At 35.9% G+C, this 18750-nt stretch overlaps 1 protein-coding gene across 1 annotated transcript in view; it reads left to right on the forward strand.

Moving 5' to 3' along the window:
• The first annotated feature begins 443 nt into the window (after positions 1–443).
• SNTB2 (syntrophin beta 2) overlaps positions 444–18750 on the forward strand; it is a 93378-nt gene continuing 75071 nt past the window's right edge. Inside the window, exon 1 of the mRNA XM_023738406.1 lies at positions 444–7105. Within this exon, the coding sequence (XP_023594174.1) occupies positions 7072–7105 (34 nt within the window). The 5' untranslated portion in view covers positions 444–7071. The remainder of the gene's footprint in view (positions 7106–18750) is intronic.

Below are 18750 nucleotides of genomic sequence, written 5' to 3' on the forward strand. Positions count from 1 at the left end.
TAAGAGAAGCAGGCAATATCAAATCTATAATTTTGAGATACTTTAGAGTTAAGACCTAAATAAATGATAACTATATTGTTATTATCATCATCCTCATTACTTAATTAGAATCAGTTATATTAAATCAGACTAAAGTAAATTGTGCTAAGCATTTCTAGTGTACCACTGATTGTATTTGGTAAGTGATCATTGTAATGCTTACAGATAAACAAAATCAGAGCAATGAAAATTCTATTATTTAATAGGTTGAATGTGAATAAGAACTATTTTAATAGTAATTTGTAAAACAATTATCTATGACACTAAATGTGTCAAAAATAAAGGAGATTGAAAATTAGGTATATCAAGCAAAGAATATTTATGGTAGTTAATAAACTTCAATACTAAAATCCATTTAAAGCTGTATTGCCACAGAATTTACTACAACAATTTTCTCTACAGTGGTAGCTTTTAAAAGGTAAAGCTAATGAAACTTTTCTGTCTCTTGCATATAAGTACAAGTACATAAACACAAAGTACATATATGAAAATTTTGCAACCTGTATCAGAGAATTCAGAAAATATTTAAGCTCATTCAGGAACCTATATAAGCGTTATGGGTTCATGAATTCTATAATTCACACGAAGTATTTTCCTAAATCCTCAGAGTTAAATTTTCTAAAGTCAAGAAGTATTTAACTGATAACTTATAGCTTACAGTGACATTCCTAGTTGTCATACTGAAACAAGTCTGGATTTTATTCTACAACTAAAGAACATGTAAATGATGAATAAATCTTTCATAATTTTAAAGAATGAAATCAAGTGTATTTCAAATAAATGCAGATACATAATGTGGGAGATATCATGTCTTCTCTAAAATGTTTCTAAAGCTGTAGTCAACATTGTAATAATTGCAGATATGCAAGTGTATCTGCTTAATACAATGAAAGATTTTTATAAATAATTTTATCAATTAAACATGAGTATAAATTAAATACAGAAAGGGGAAAATACTGATATGTGTGTAAGGTTAGGACTTCTTGATGAAGAAATTTACTAAATCTCTGTTCATTAGAACTATATCTAACTTTTCTTATAATTTTTTTAAATGTCGTATTTATTTCTTTTATTGGTATATTTATTTTATGTAATTATGTATATATAACTTTAGTATATAGAATTAATACATACATATATGTATTATGTACATACCTATATACATATGTTATCTACATAATTTCATAACAGTTGTTAGTGTTATCTTAGTTTCTTGAAATGGATTAGACTATTAAAGACCAAGGAGACATCAATCCAAAACCATAATAGCACAAGGTCCACTGCATACTCATAACAGAATACAGTGCAGTGACTTGATGTTTAATGGAATATTTTAAAACATAAATTTTATGCTTGACCCTTAACGTTTTCAAACCCCATTGTCCTCCCATTAGATGTCTCAAAACTTGGAAAACTGCCTTAACGTAGCACAGTGACGCTCTTTTGTGATGTGGGCAGGGAATTCCAGGCATGCCCTTGCCACCTCCATGCCAAGGAAAACTGTAGTCTCTGGTTGCCTGTGGTTAGGGAACTGAGCAAAAAGGTCATTTTTTTATCACAAGGATATGTAGGGATTGTTCATTCATTCACTGATTCGTTACACATTTATTCAACATCTGCCATGTACCAGGGTTTATAGGATTTTTTCATTGGCTAATTTTTGGAAGAAAATTGCCAGGCCTTTCTTCCTAGTCTGTTTTAGTATAGAAGCTCTGCTGAAACCTGCCCACCGTGAGTGACCCTAATGGTATTTGAAATACCAGTGACATAGCTTCCAGCATCATAGCAAGCCTTCACAGTACTAAAAACTGACAGGCAGGTAGTAGTCTGTTATACCCAAGATCACCAAGAGTTAGAGTGACTCAAAGGTAACTAACAACCTTGTGCTAGAGGCCCTTAGGAAGCTTAGAGTTGACATAAGAGAGAGATAAGTAAATACATACAGTAAAGGGCTTAAAGTACCTCTGGAGAGGGCACATCACAAAGGAGGTAGAGGTCTACGTAGATCCTTAGTGGGAATCAGAAGTTGCAGATGCCCAGGAAAAGGCTGATGAAAAAGTTGAAGCTTAAAGTGAACCTTCCGCTAAGAAGAGATTGCTGCACCAGTAAAGACACAAGTGTGAGACCTTAAGAAGTTATTCTGCCTAGTGAGGGTTGAATACAAGCAAGGACTTCGTGATCAGACAGACGTGGGTTTGTTTCTGGCTCTACCATTTGTGGTATCCCTAGCCAAGTTACTCAACCTTGCTAAACCTTAGTTTCCTCATCTATAAAATGAGGATGGTAATAATACCTCTCTCAAAGGGTTGTTATTTATTGGACATCAATTTATGTACCAGGCACTTTTTTAGGAGTTGAGAACCCAGCAATGAACACAAAAAACCAAAGTCTGTTTGAGGAGAGTAGGACTAGGTCATGAAGGTATGCTGTGAGTTAACAGACACAGGCAAAATGGCCAGGCTAGCAAGTTGTTAAGACCCAGCACTCCATTTACCTGAAAAGAAATACATGCTAAGAATAAGAATTGTTTTAGGTGAACAGATTAAGAATGTTTTTGTATTTCCTGGATGCAAACAACTTTTTCTAATTGTGTTTTGCTGTTTTTTCTGCCATCTCTTGAATAGGCCAACTTTTTTCTGTTTAAATTTTGCATTTAGTTTCCCATCCCTTTGATTTTTTTCCTCTTCCTTCATGCTCACTACTCAACCTTAAAACTTGCCGGTAAATGTGTACTTGTATTTTGGCTAGTGACTGTTAGCATTGATATTAAGACCTGCAGATTAAGTAGCCTTTGTAGTAATAATGCAGATTGTAAGCATAAAGGAGTGACTCTACTCACCTATCAGATATTGTATGTTGAATTTACTGTCCTTTGTGCTAGAAATAGGGTCTATTCTGAAAGATTCTAGAATTTATATTTTTAAGGCTATAAAATTGACTAAATGAATTAGACTACACATCAAAAAGTGTTCCAGAGGAGGTTAGGGAAATGATATCAAGTGTTCAGCTTGAGGTATGATATTTAAGGAAAGATCAATATTTTTAAGCAATTCTCACTGGAATATTGTTGAAAATCATATTTTATTGCATAAGTATGATTCTAAAGTATTGTTATCAAATCTTTTGAAAAAATGATTAAGTATGTAGAAGAGGTAGCCTGGCATGAATTTAACTTCAGAATTGAAAATAATTTTTGTATCCAGGGTAGTCCGAGATTTTGAGTGTCATATATAATAAGACTTCTTTGTGTGTGTCAGGGGTCATGTAACAAATACTGCTGACATTATTAGGCTGCTAAGTTAAAGAAGCTGGTTTGGATTCCTGCACTAACCACTTTCTTCAGTATATGTTGGGCAAGTTGAGAATTTCCTAGGGAAAATATTTTGCATTTTGTTTGAGATTTTACATGTATATTCATTAATCTGTCTCTTAAAGGAGAACTAAATTGACAGGATGTTTGTGTTTTTGTATTTGCTTCTTTTTGTTTAACTAAACTCTTTATGTTTCACTTGAATGATTAGATGTGCTTACATGAGAATCTATATCTTTATAACCAGATTATTTCTTAGAGAGTCCCCTTCATGCTAAAATATGACCCCCAAGTTATTACCAAAATATATGGGAAGTTGATTGATTCTAATACAGAGTGGTTATGAAAATTCTAAGAATGTTTTCAGGGACCATAACCAGACTTTAATTTAGATCTCAGCGATAGCCTCCACTGTTGTGTTCCCTACTGTGTTGTCCTTCCTGTATAAAGGTTGCTCTACTTTGTGACCAAATGTGTGCCTTTGTACATAAGGGGTGAGGTATATGTGACTGTGGAACAGTGTTCTACTGTTCTGAGCTGACGGTTCAAGGAGCCAGTCAGCGTCATTGGCTATGCTAGCACTTTTTTATGTTATACTTTTGTGTGGAAAATGCAAGCAAGTGGCATTACTTGTTGTTCGCTTACTTAGCATGCTGTTCTAACTGAACAACAAATAATGCCATTTGCTTACATTTTCCACATAAAAGTACAACATTGCCTTACATTTTTATCAAGATTATTTTTTGCATATCTATATATTTTTGTCTGCATTTTCTCATTTGATCTTTTCACAGTCTTTTGAGGTGAGTGGACTGTTTGCTTTACAGATGATTAAACTGAGATTCGCTGAGGTTAAATGACTTACCCAAATTCTGTTAGAATTTCTCTTGATTTTTAGAGGGGAAATTTTAATGTTTCCTTTGGGCAAGAGGGAAAATCTTACCTGGGATTTTTAAAAATGTAAAGCCTTATCTTACAGTTGACAAATTAAAGACCAGAGAAGTTAAGTGACATGCTTAAGGTCACCTAATAAATTAGTGGTGGAACTTGGACCAAAACCCAGTCCAGTGCTTTCTCCCCTGTGCTGTGCTACCTCCAATCAGTCAGTCAGATCTTTGAGCATCTCCTGTGCATCATCATGTTGCAGTGTACTGTGAGAGATCAGTGTGCAAAAGAATTTGAAGATGGTCCCTATCATCAAAGAACTCAGAGTGAAATTGAGGTGAGAAAAACTACCACATAGAGAATAATTGTTAAAATGTGTAGTACTGACTCTTCAAGAGTTCTCTGAAGGAAATGATCAATGGGGAATGGAAGAGTTGAGTATGATTCATGGGAAAAGGAGAAGTTTATCTGAGGTTTGAAGGACTGGTTGCTTCTCCATAGATGGAGGGAAGACAGGCCAAGTAGAGTTCCGAAGATAAGATAGTGAGGAGAACAGCTAATTGGAATGGATTTGGGAGAAGAAAATAAAGTTGGGAAGATAGATTGGAGCCAGATTATGGAATGCCTTGAAAGCCAGCCAGAGGAATTTGGACATTTTTCATTCTGTCAGGCAGACTTTATTAAGCACCTACTGCAAGTAAGGTGTTGTAGTACATGCTGGGAATTCGAAATTGAGAGTAATCCCTGCCCTTTAGGTAGTAAGGAAACAATTATTTCAGTGCTTTAATAGAAGTGAGAACATGGCGCCCTGGAAGCAGAGGTAGAAGTACAAAGGAGATAACATGTCAAAGCAAGAAAGTGGTAAGTAGTGATGTGTTGAAAGAAGTAATTCAGCATGGGTAAGGTACAGGATGTGTGTGCCAGGAAACCAGGCTATAAATGAGGGCTGGAATGAGATTATGAAGGGCCTTGTATGCATTGCCAAGCAGTCGTCTCCAAGTGGCGTTTATATTTATTCTTTTTTAAGCTGAAAAAGAAAGTGAAATTGAGCTTTATTAATATTTAATATGTAGATGACGCTGGTTATCTCACTAAATCTTATAAGACCATCCATGCCATAACACGTTTGGTTCACGAGGTGATGTCCTGAGGGAAGAGTGGAAGCTTCACAAAGCAGAGGGGTTAGTAATGGTGACCTTATCATACTGCAGCTTATTACAGTTTACTTGAGCCTGGTTGAGTGGATTTATGTTACATTATATGCTTTTAACTAAATTAATCTTCACAAAGTGGACAAGTAATTTACAGATTTGCGCAAAGAAACCATGGATTAAAGATAATTCTAACACTGCAAGTAAATAAGAAAAAGGTAGAGCTCCCTTTCTACTCCTCATGGGAGTTCTTTTTCACATCTCAAGGTAATAATATCTGTCAAGAAGTCAGCTGAAAAAAGTAATATTTTCAAGAAGACTATTTGAAATATGGATTTATATACTTTATCATTAATAATGAACTTCACCCTAAGAGTATATTGTACTTTGAGTTATATAGTAGCTAATGATAGAGTTACTTCATTAGGTATATTTTAATGTATTTATTTCATCTTTATCTCTTTGTTTTTTATACGTTTCATAAGATATATGCATTTATAAATATTTATAGATTGAGTATACACAGAAGTGCATACTAAAATTTTTACTGATAGGTGTGTGCTGTCAAAAAGTTTCAGAGACCACGGCTATAGGCATGGGAGCCACCAGAGTGCCTTAAATGAGGGTGTCATGTTTTAGAAAGTTCAGCGTAGCAGATAGAGTGTAGGAGCTCAAGACATGAGATAAGGGAGAGCAGTTAGGAGGCTCTTATGATACTATAAAGACAGTGAGACTGGATAGGACAGTTTAAAGCTGAAAAATATTAAGGAGATAGAAACAACAGGACTAGACTAAATGATCAGTTTGTTTGGGGGCTGAGGGAGAGAGAAGTGGAGGATAACTTTCAGATTTCTGGCTTCAAAAACTGGGTAGACTGAAACCAAACTGAGTGGGGAAGGGGAGGAACTAGTGTTTTGGGTAAAGATAGAAGTTTGGTTTTGGACATGTTGAATTTGAGTTGCTGATGTGACGTCCTCATGGAAAAGGCCAGTAGCAGGTTGAAAGTACAGGTCTGTAGTCAAGAGAGATGTCAGAACTAAGATGAAGATTTATGAGATGTCAAGGTAGAGGTGGTAATCGAAGCCATGAGTGTAGATGAAGTCATCAAGAGAGAGTACAGATTAAAAGAGAAGGAGAACCAAGATGGAACCCCAACATTTATGGCAAGGCTCGAGGAAGAAGCGTCTGGAAAGGAATGGTGGGAGCAGTAGGAGGAGAGTCTGGAGGAAATGGTGCAGTGGAAGTCAGGGAGGCAAGAGTTTCAAGGAAGGGGAGGTGATCAGCATCTTCAGATGCTACAGAAGCCAGGAAAGTTGAGAACTAAAAAGAGTACATTGGATCTGATCATTAGTGAACAAGATTGTTGGAGTCCTCGGTAAGATCATTGTCAGTGGAGTGATGGAAGCAGAAGGCAGTGAGTAGACTGCGCTTTAAAAAAGTTTCTCAGCAAAATAAAAGAACAATTGAATGAAGCATCCAAGGAAGATTTTGTTTTTGTGGCTGTTTTTTTATTTTATTTTGTTTTGAATGGGAAAGAATTGGGTCCTATTTGTACAGCAAGGAGAAAAGGCCAGCAGAGAGGAAGAGAGGTTGAAGAGACAGGAGAGAGGACGAAAACTGATGCAATCTGTTTTTTGAGCCAGGAAGTGACATGATGAGAACAGAATTTTTGGTTGGCAGCAGTTGATGCAGTGGATTCAAGGCAGAGGAAAGACCAAAGGTAGGAAAAACTACAGCTGGTGTAGTAAAAAGTAATCCAAACGAGAGATGATAAGGGCTTTCATTGGGTGGTAGTGAGGAGTGGGAGTAAGAATAGAGGGGAAAATTCCATTCAAGAAACATTTTAAAGCAAATGCTTCTTGCAAGAGGACATAGCAGAATCTGCTGGGGACCTTTTTCTACCTAGGCTGCTTCCTCCTAATTGCTCACTCACCCAAAATCTTGATACATGTGGAGAATCCCTGTGTCAGTGAGCCTCTATTACTAGCATGGGTGTTTGATCTCCCAGGGACATTGGAGTGGAAAATTGAGAGCCTCTGTTTTAAAAGAAGAAATGACAGGACATGGTGACCAGATTGGATATAGTGAATTAGCCCTGAGATTTTTATCCAAGGACCATGGAAGAATGGTTGTTACTCGGGGAAAAAATGGAATAATTGAGAGGGTATTACACTTATACCATTCAGCTTTGTTATAAAGCACTTATATGATGTAACTCTGCTGGCTGTGGAGATTGAGAAGAAAAATTTTTATTTCTAAACATTATAACTGGTCACACAGAAAGAGAGCATATTTTTCCTTTATAGGATCTTTTTTCTAGATTAAAGAAAGCTTTTGGCTTCCTCTGAAGAATGGATGGTATGTTCTTGTGATTTTAGTATTTTGTGTCTAGAGAAATGCAGTTGATTTAGTTACTTTAAATGCCTCCCTAAGGAAGATGCACTGATTCCTTCATAAAATTTGTGTTCAATTTCAGTGTAAAAACAAAATTATTCATGAAATAATTTTGTATATGAACAAAGTGCCAATGATCATGGTGTCAGTAGAATTCCCTTTTGTTTCTTTTTTTTTTTTTTTTTTTAGTTTTCTTTTATTGTTGTGCTTTAAGTGGAAGTTTACAATTCAAGTTAGTCTCTCATACAAAAATTTATACATACATTGTTTTGTGACCCTACTTGCTCTCCCTATGCTGTGACAGCACACTCTTCCTTTCCACCTCAGATTTCCCGTGTCCATTCAACCAGCTCCTGACCTCTGCCGTCTCATCTCGCCTCCGGACGAGAGCTGCTTATTTAATCTCATGTATCTACTTAAGCTAAGAAGCACACTCTTCACGAGTATTATTTTATGTCCATAGTCCAGTCTAATCTTTGTCTGAAGAGTTGGGCTCAGGAATGGTTTTAGTTTTGGGCTAACAGAGAGCCTGGGGGCCACATCTTCCAGGTCCTTCCAGCCTCAATCAGACCATTAAGTCTGGTCTTTTTACTAGAATTTGAATTCTGCACCTCACTTTTCTCTTGCTCCGTCAGGGACTCTCTGTTGTGTTCTCTGTCAGGGTGGTCATTGGTGGTAGCTGGGCACCATCTAGTTCCTCTGGTCTCAGGGTGATGAAGTCTGTGGTTTATGTGGCCCTTTCTGTCTCTTGGGCTAATACTTTCCTTGTGTTCATGGTGTTCTTCATTCTCCTTTACTCCAGGTGGGTTGGGACCAACTTATGGCATCTTAGATAGCCGCTTGCTAGCTTCTAAGACCACAGATGCCACTCGCCAAAGTAGGATGCAGAACATTTTCTTAATAAGCTTTGTTATGCCAGTTGACCTAGATGTCCCCTGAAAGCATGGTACCTAGACCCCTACTCTTGCTACTCCGTCCCTCAAAGTGTTTGATTGTATTCAGGAAACGTTAGCTTTGGTTTAGTCCAGTTGTGCTGACTTCGCCTGTAGTGTGTGCTGTCCTTCCTTTCACCTAAGATATAGAATTCCCTTTTGGAAAGAATAAAAGAGTTACAAAACTCAAACTTGGTTTTATTTCTGTGACCTGACTCCCAAGACATCACTAGAATGCTTTGACATAAAGCTAGTTAAAGATATGTGAAGTGCATTTTTTTTCTTTTCTGCAACATTTTTCTTTCTACTGTCTTGTGACCCTCTTGTTTTTAAATTTATAATTTATTTAGAAGGCTTTATGAAATGTAAACTTAATAGGATAGAGAGATGAGAAAGTTGAGGTAGTGTATCTTTCAATTTAATTAATCTGTTTATATAAAATATTACTCCTCACATATGGAAAATGGGAAGTTTTTAATTTTCATTGAAAGAGACCCAGAAAAAGTATAAAATATACTTTTTTTTTAGTGAGTTGACATCAAACTAGCAAAAATTAAAAAAGAAAGAAAAAGCATTTGTTTTATTCAAAGCTCTTTTGATTTCAATGTACAGAAATCTATTTAAACTAATTTATATGAAAGGATGGGGACATTGTAAAGATACCAACAGGTCTCAGGAATCCAGGAAAAGCTCACTGTCATTTCTCATTTCTCCTCATCTCAGGGCTTCTGTCTTCCTCTCTGAGCATATCTGCTATATCAGCTATGTTCTCGTCCTTTTATGGTTTCATTTTTTACATTTAACTCTTTACCTAGAATTTATTTTGGCTTATGGTATACAGTAGAGATTTAACTTATTTTTCCAAATAGTTAACTGGTTGTCTCAGCATTATTTGTCAAATAATCCTCTTGTATGCTTAGTTCTGATAGACTGGTGGTGGCTGCCTGCCTGGAATGCCTTGTGGGGAAAGATTCCAAAGTCGTATCTGAGTTCAGCAGGAAATAGTGCTATGATTTATTAGTGATGTCTGCAATGAATGTGCCAGAGGGTGGAATACAGTACATATACTACATATCTGCCACCCAAAGAATGACCTGTCCTTTCCTCATTGATTTGAAATGTACCTTTTTTCATATACTTAATTTTTTATATTGTGGGATCTATTTCTGGATTTTCTGTTATATTCTGTTTGAGTGTTTTGTAACATACCCGGACCAATAAACAACATCATGATAAATGAAGAAGAAATTGAAGTTGTCGATGATTTTAGTCTACTTGGATCAGCAGTCATTGTCCATGGAAGCAGCAATCAAGAAATCAAACAATGCATTGCATTGGGCAAATCTGCTGCAAAAGACCTCTTTAAAGTTTTAAAAAGCAAAGATGTCATTTTGATGACTAGGGTGCACCTGACCCAAGCCATGGTCTTTTCAGTTGCTTCATGTGCATGTAAAAGCTGGACAGTGAAAAAGGAAGACAGAAGAATTGATGCATTCCAACTGTGGTGTCGTCAAAGAATGTTGAATATACTGTGGACTGCCAGAAGAACGAACAAATCAGTCTTGGAAGAAATACTACCAGAAAATTCCTTAGAATTGAGGATGGTGAAACTTTGGCTTGCTTACTTTGGACATGTCATCAGGAAGGAGCAGTCACTAGAAAAGGACATCAAGGTTGGTAAAGTAGCAGGTCAGTGAAAATGAGGAAGAACCTCAATGAGATAGATTGACACAATAGCTGAAACAATGGACTCAAACATACCAACAACCATGACAATGGTGCAGGTCTGGGCAGTGTTTTGTTCTGTTGTACATCAGTCGCTATGATTCGGAGCCAACTCGATAGCATTTAACAACACCAATTCAAGTGGACTGTAGCAGGCAAGGAAAATTTGAAATAATCTATTGTTATTCTTTAAATTTTTCTTGCATGGTATAGTCCACTTATTTCTCCAGATGAATTTTGGAATTTTTTTTATTCTTAAAAAAAAAAAAATCATCTGGTATTTTGATGGCCATTGTATTAAATCCATAAATTAATTTGGAGAGAATTGATGTCTTTGTACTATCTCTTTCCACATACTGGACCTCACTCATCCATGTTCCAATCATGAGGCCAAGGGGTATATATGAAATGTTTTGACTGGCCAGGCCTAGGTCAGGAACTCACCCTTGGAGCCAGGGAATGGGGCAACTCCACTGGAGCCACATGGACTGAAAGTGGAAAGGGTTGGTTCCTCAAAGGACAATTGAGGTGATGCTATCAAAAGAAAGGGGAATGGGTGCTAGGGAGACATAAACCACAGATATCTACTGCATTGTTATGAAAACATCAGAAAATGCTGATAGAGATTAAATGGGAAAGAGCTATGTTAAGAGATTTAAAAACTATAGACAGCTATAAAAGGAAGCCAGAAAAATAAATTTGCTTGGGTACTGGGGAGCTAGTTGGAGCTTTTTAAAAAATTTTGACGCTTAAAAGTGAATAATAAATTATTCTCAGGATTTATTTTGGTGATATTTTGAACCTCACTTTTCTATAAATTTTAAGCAACTTGGCAAGTATGCATTTTGATCATATTTTTATAATTAGGATAACAAAAAATATAAAGAGCTCACGAACAGGCCTTGAAGTCGGAGATAGATTAGGATTGAGAAAAATCTTTACTTTTTGTCTATCAGAATTGTTGTTGTTGGATGCCATTGACAGTGAACTGCCCCGTGGGTTTTTCTTGGCTGTAATCTTTATGGAAGCAGATCACCAGGTCTTTCTCCCATGGAGCCAGGGCTCTTTCTATCAAAAATAGATGTATGCAGTTCTTTTTGGTAAGAATTATTTTCATTGCAAGTGGCAGAAACTCCAAACTCCAAACTCCTTGTTTAAACAGAAGTGGAATGTATTGCCTCATGTAACTCTTAGGACTGAGAGTAGATCTAGGTTTAGGTACTGTGGGATCCAAAGGCTCAAATTATCTTGGCTGCAGCATCTCCTACTGTGGAGAGTCTAATTCTGTGCAGTAACATAAGATGGCACCAGCAGTACTAGGAATATATTGCCCCAGCTTAATAACCTCTGTTTAGAAAGAAAAAAATTTTTTTTCTTCTAGCATCCATTTATCAGTCTCAGAGAAGGACTCTGATTAACTCTGCTTTAGCTTTACCTACTGCCTCTTACTGCCAAGTTGGAGACTGATTAACTAGGCCTAGGTCATGTGCCCTGCCTGGTATATCAGGGTTGGCAACCTCAGAGAACTATGTGGAATGGGTGGTTGCCAGGCCAAAAACAATTTATGTTCACTATAACAATGCAGATGTTGAGGCCTAAAATGTTTTTATAGCTAAATTAAAATTTTTGAAAAATAGCTATATAATAATGACCATTATTGAGAGCTTACTCTGCTGAACACTTTGCATACCTTAGCACAATTTATTCTTTAACAGCCCTAGGAGCGTCATTTCCATTTTAAATATGAAGAAATTGAGTTCTGGAGAGGTTAAATAATTTGCTCAAGGTCACAGTACTTGTAGGTGGTAGAGGTAAGATTAGTTACCCAGATTTGTTAGACTCTACAGCTCTTACTATCAACCATTGTAATAGAGTGTCTCTCTGATGGAACAGCTTGGATTAAGTTGCTTGCAAGTCTAAAGACTAACAGGATTTATTATTATGATTGGCTTAATGTGCAGGAAATTGTGCTCCAGATTCTGTGTTGTTACATCCGTATGGAGTTTATCCATTTTTGTCTCTCGGTCTTTGTCTCTGATTTTTCATACTGGGCACAAATAGAGAGCTGTATGTAATTAATCAAATCATTTTGAATGCCCACATTCTGCTAGGAAAGGTAGTCTGGGAGAAATGGAGAGAAAATATGCGTTTACAGAAAGTCTACTTTTAAGAAATACCAGAAATGGTTTTACAAACACTAATAAACTAGACATAAAGGAATCCAGATTATTTCATACATTACAAATGATAAACAAAGCTGAGAAAACTTGGAATAAAGGAGCAAGTAATATTAGGAATGTGTTTTGAGTCAGATGAGGGAAGGGAGGGACATGGAATGAGGTGGAGGGTGGGGAAGATGTAGGTATTCTTTATGAGGGAAATGGCATATCCAGAGGGCAAAGATAGGAACAAGCAAGTGATGTTCAAACTCTAGCTAAACACATTTGATGAAATAGCCGGTTTTCAAGATTCTGGAGCACTGGCTTATTAATAATTTTGATATTTTATTGGTAATGATACAACTCCTTTAATATTGTGATAATTTTATTCATTATCTGCTACCTGCTTTTTAATGCAAAAATTCATTTTTCTTTTGTAATTATTCTAGGCAAACTTTTTTTTGTTAGCTCTTGCATTTTTAATGTACTACTATGTTGTTTACTTTTGGAAAATACTGATTTTAACAAAGCAGCATTCTCCAACCTGTATCCGCCTTTAGAAATTCTCGGCCAAGTGAAACACAGTCTTTTTCATGGGGACATTAGTGTCTTGGATTTGCCTCCTTACTCAGCTGTAATTATTGGCTAGTAAAAGTATTTAGTCCCTGGAGAAGGACATCATGTTTGGTAAGGTAGAGGGTCAACAAAAAAGAGGAAGACCCTCAACAAGATGGATTGACACAGTGGCTGCAACAATGGGCTCAAACATAGCAACGATTGTGAGGATGGTGCAGGACCCAGTAGTGTTTCCTTCTGTTGTACATAGAGTTGCTATGAGTCGAAAGGACTCGGTGGCATGTTAACGTCAATGACAACAAAGGTATTGAAATTGTAAGCTTTGTTTTCATTGTAATAAGGAATGTCTGCATTTTAGAAAACCACTAGTAATACATACCATATTTTAGAGTACTAAGGCTAAATATTCTGTGTTGGTCTTTTCAACGATTATTAGTTACATTCTAGAATTACAAATGCATTTATTTTTACAATGAGCATAAATTAAAAGTAATTGAAGAAATTAAGCTGGCTGTGGCCCTCCAGGTAAAACACAAACAAAAAAGACAAATGAATTTCTGAAAAGCACTGCTCATTGCGTATGTTTTAATATTGATCTACTTTGTCCATTTTCACTGTAATAGAGTTGATTTTTGTACTTATCAATTTTATTTTAGGATACAGAATAATGACAGTACTCACAAGACTGGTATAAAGTATACTGGAAAATAAAAAAAAGTGAAAGCATTTTAAATGTTGCCAAGCTGTTTTTCACCAATCGGGTTTGGCAGGTAGTTTTCGACAGTCATATTTATCTGTATATTTTCACATACACGTTTTGACAAGAAAAATGTTCCCCTTGCATGTTTTATCTGTGCTCTCTCAGCAGACTGCTGGGAGAAGGAAGTTCTAGTCAGATCTTACTCCTCTGCCACCTGCCAGTTTCCTCCCTCTATTCTCGTTTTATTTCTCATATTTCCTCCTACTTCCCCTGTGCTTCAATCTGAAAAGAAGGCTTTGGGACCTCCAACCCTCTGGATGTAGCTGTAGAAACTACCTGGTTCTTCAATACCAAAAATGCCTCAGTTCCAGACTAAAGCATGAGAAGATAAGATACTTGAACAAAAATACAGCAAAGCATTTTTGATAGTCATTAACTCTCTGTGTGACCTTGGGAAAAAATAATTTCTGCATTACAAACCTTATATGTCTTATCTATTAAACATATCATCTCTTCCACCTGTAATATTTTATTCTGAATACAGGATAGTTAAAGAATGGGGAGTTGTAGTTAGTATGCCCACTGCTGTTGAGTCGATTCCGACTCATAGTTACCCCATGGGGTTTTCAAGGCTGTAAATCTCTGCAGAAGCAGGCTGCCATATCTTTCGCCCACGGAGGCACTGGTGGTTTTGAACTACCGATCTTTAGTTAGCAATCATTTTAACCATTGTGCTACCAGTCGACTATATACAAATATAAGGATTGTCAGAATTAGAATATAATCAAATGATTTTTAACATAACAATATTCTAAATGTAATTGAATCTTTAATAATTCAGATGGAACTTTAGCAATTGCAGTACCTGATTTTTCATTTATTGTTGTTCTAGAGATGCATAGAAGTGCCAGATAAAACATTTTATGTTATAGATTTGCAGATAAATCAGCTTTTGCCCTACCACCTTTCATAATAACTAGCACCCAATCTCCTTTAGACCAACACAGGCAGCATTTATTAAAGTTATTTTTTTCTCTAAGAACAAAATAACCACTTAGGGAGAGAGAAATGTTAAACAGTCTAGATTGCAATTAATTTTGTCACTGATTATAACTTGAGGTTTCTTCATTGTTCTTTAGTGAGTGAGGGTAAGACTTCTGCAGTGAAGATTTGTAATCTTAATGAATATTGCAAAGAAAGGCCAGAGTCCAGGAATTTTAGATATCAAATTATTCTTCCTCTTTACCTTTTTTTGGGGAAAGGGGAAATTATTTACATAAATTATTATGCTTATTTGTGTTGGCTGTGGTTGTCAAACATAATCACTCACAGTTGCAAAATAGATGTTGGGAATATTCTGACAAGGTGAGGAGTCAATGTCTTTTGCAAAAAAATTAATGTGTTTCTATAGCATTAGCACACTGGCATGCTCCTCTAGACTGAGTTTTTTGAGGTAAGAATTGTGCCTTACTCATTTTTTGTGTTCCTGGCACCTAGGAAAGTACCAATCCCATTGTTGGCATTCTATGTATTTGTTAAATGAAAGGATAGAATATACAGAGCATTGAATCCCAAGTACAAAAAGGTAATTAAAAAAAAAAAAGTTGCCGTTGAGTGAATTCCAACTCATGGCAACCCCATGTGTGTCCCAGTAGAACTGTGCTGCATAGAGTTTTCAATTCCTGATTTTTCAGAAGTGGATTGCCAGGCCTTTCTTCCCAGGCACCTCTGGGTAGACTCAAACTGCCAACCTTTCAGAAAGCAGTTGATTCTTTTTTAATGCTGATTATATTTGATGATACAAGTATACCACAGTTCTCCTGCTGATGGACATTTGAGTTGTTTCTAGTTTCTGGATGTTATGAATGAGGCTGTTACGAACATTCTTGTACAGTTTTTTTTGTGTGTGAACGTATGTTTTCATTTCTCTTGGGTGCAATTGCTGGTTTATAGGGTAGATGTGTGTTTAACTTTATAAGAAATGGTCAAACAGTTCTTTAGAGTGGATGTACCATTTTATACTCCCAGCAACAATCTATGAGCGTTTCAGTTGGTCTATATCCTTGCAGACGTTAGATTTTATTTGTCTTTTTATTGTTGCCATTTTAGTAGGAATGAAGTGGTATTTCATTGTGATTTTAATTTCTGTTTCCTCGATGAATAAAGATATTGAGTACCATTTCATGTTTTTATTGGCCATTCATATATCTGGCCTTTTTTTTTTTACTGAATTATTGTCTTTTCATTGTTGGTTTGTAGGATTTCTTTGTTTATTCTGGTTACAAGTATATTGTCAGATGTATGTGTTGTGAATGTTTTTTCCCAGTCTGTAGCTTATCTGTTCATTTTCTTATGAGATCCCATTTATTTATTTTGTCTTTTGCTGTTTGTGCTTTTGTTATTATATTAGATAATCCATTGTTAATAACTAGGCCGGACAGTGTTGCCTCTGCATTTTCTTCTAAGAATTTTATGGTTTTAGTTTGCACATTTAGGCCCTTAATCTATTTTGAGTTTTTTTGTGTGTATAGTGTGAAGCATAGGTCCTATTTCATTTTTCTGCTTGTGGAAATCCAGTTTTCCCAGCACCATTTATTCAAGAGACTCTTCTCTCCCCATCAGATGGACTTAGAACCCTTGTCAAAAATCAGATGACCATAGATGTGTTGGTTTATTTCTAGACCATTGGGGTATGTGTCTACTGTTACACCAGTACCAGGCTGTTTTGATTACCGTAGCTGTATTCCAAACCAAAACCAAACCCATTACCATTGAGTTGATTCCAACTCATAGCAACCCTATAGGGCAGAGTAGCACTGCCCCATAAGGTTTCCAAGAAGTGTCTGGTGGATTCGAACTGCCAACCTTTTGGTTAGCAGCAGAACACTTTATCACTGTACCACCAGGGCTCCTGTAGCTGTATAGTATGTTTTAAAATCAGGAAGTATGAGTCCTCCTACTTTGTTCTATTTCAACATCGCTTTGCTTATTTGGGGACTCTTGCCATTTCATCTAATGTTGAGGGTTGGTTTTTCTATTTCTGTAAAAAAGGCTGTTGGAATTTTGATTGGAATTGCATTGACTGTATAGATCATTTTGACATCTTAACAGTATTAACTCTTCCAGTCCGTGAACATGGAACATCTTTCCATTTATTTAAGTCTTCTTTAATCTCTTTCAACAGTGTTTTATAGTTTCCATTGTGTAAATCCTTCATGGTTAGATTTATTCCTAGGTATTTTATTCTCTAAGATGCTATTGTAAATGGAATTGTTTCCCTAATTTTCCTTTCAGATTTCTCACTGCTGGTGTATAGAAACCCAGCTGATTTTTGTTTGTTAACCTGGTACCCTGCAGCTTTGCTAAATTCCTCTATTAGCTCTAGAAGTTTTCTTGTGGACTCTTCGGGATTTTCTGTATATAAGATCATATCATCCATTTATTTATTTTCCTAATGATGGATTTTGATGAGCCAGAATTTTTTCTTTCATGGTTAGTGTTTTGTGTCCTGTCCAAGAAATTTTCGCCTACTCTAAGGTCACAAAAATCTTCCATGCTTTCTTCTAGAAGCTTTATGGTTTTGAGTTTTTAGTTTAGACCTGTGATCCATCTTGAAATTATTTTTGTGTATTAACAGTTTTTCTTTGCTGTTACTTTGCCTTCATCTGACTGAGAACGTTCTTGTATCCTACACATCCTCATTACTTCTCCTTGGGGGATAATGGCAGAAGACCACTATGTATTTAACTTTTACCAAATACTGCTGCCACAAATTCATTTGTTTTTTTCCCTCCTCAGTGTTGTCTCTATGAAATCTCAGACAAACCGAGTCGTCTCTCTCTGTTGTGTTTTTGTTTTTATGGTAACTCCCCATCACACTTTCAAGACCTCTGAAGGCCTAGTTTTAAAGCAGGATATTCAGGAAAGCCATAGGAAAACTGCATCCCGGCCTAAAAATTGTCACCAGGAGTAATAAAGTATTATATGTGACCAAATTCTTATTTAGTGGATTTTGATACCTTCTTTACCTTTTATTTAAGCATCTTGTACTGTGTTAACATTGTAATGGTATTAATCTCACAGAACTAGAAGATTACTTATTAACACTAATAAATGGGAGAGAATGCACTGAACCAAAAAGTTGCAGTTTTACAACTTGTAAAATGCTCTTAAATGTAGATCTGTACTTAAAACAGCAGGCTAACTTATTTTTGTGATGTTGATGTGCTGCTGAATAGGGGAAAAAAGTGGTAAATTGGCGAAATAGAAGGGATTAAGGAGGCATGGACATAAAATCCTTTAAACTGCTTAGTAAGGTATTAATTTTATTCATTTGAGGAAATTTAAAATTCTTTTATGAAAGGAATGCATTTTTAAGTTGAGGGTGGGGAACTGTTGCTAAATCATTGGGTATTATCAGGTTTGTTTTCAAAGTATAGCTGAAAGGAATGTTAATCCTGTTAGATTTCAATTATTGTCAATAACAACACACCTCACAAAAAAAAAAAAAACAAAACTGAGAAATTATTCTCAGATTTTCAGTAAAAAGTCTGAATTGTTATTCTAGATTTCTTATTTGGAAGGTAATAATTGAGTATGATTAAAACATAATGAGCAATCAACTGTTATTTATGTAAAATTGATCAGTTTTACAAATTATCTTCTAAAATATTTAATATCAGTTAGTTTTCTCTTTCAGGTTCTGAGGAGAGAGTGAATTGCAAAATGTAATTAGAGAGGTAAATGTGTTGCTACGAAATAACAAAAAATCCTGAAGATATAAATTATTTTTTATATACCTACTATTGTGGACCCTGTACTTGTCCTTTCCACTACTGGCAAGAATGGTGGAGTTCGAAGTCCTGACCCCCATAGAGTT

This window comes from Trichechus manatus, unplaced genomic scaffold, assembly GCF_000243295.1.
Source record: "Trichechus manatus latirostris isolate Lorelei unplaced genomic scaffold, TriManLat1.0 scaffold00116, whole genome shotgun sequence".
NCBI lineage: Eukaryota > Metazoa > Chordata > Mammalia > Sirenia > Trichechidae > Trichechus > Trichechus manatus.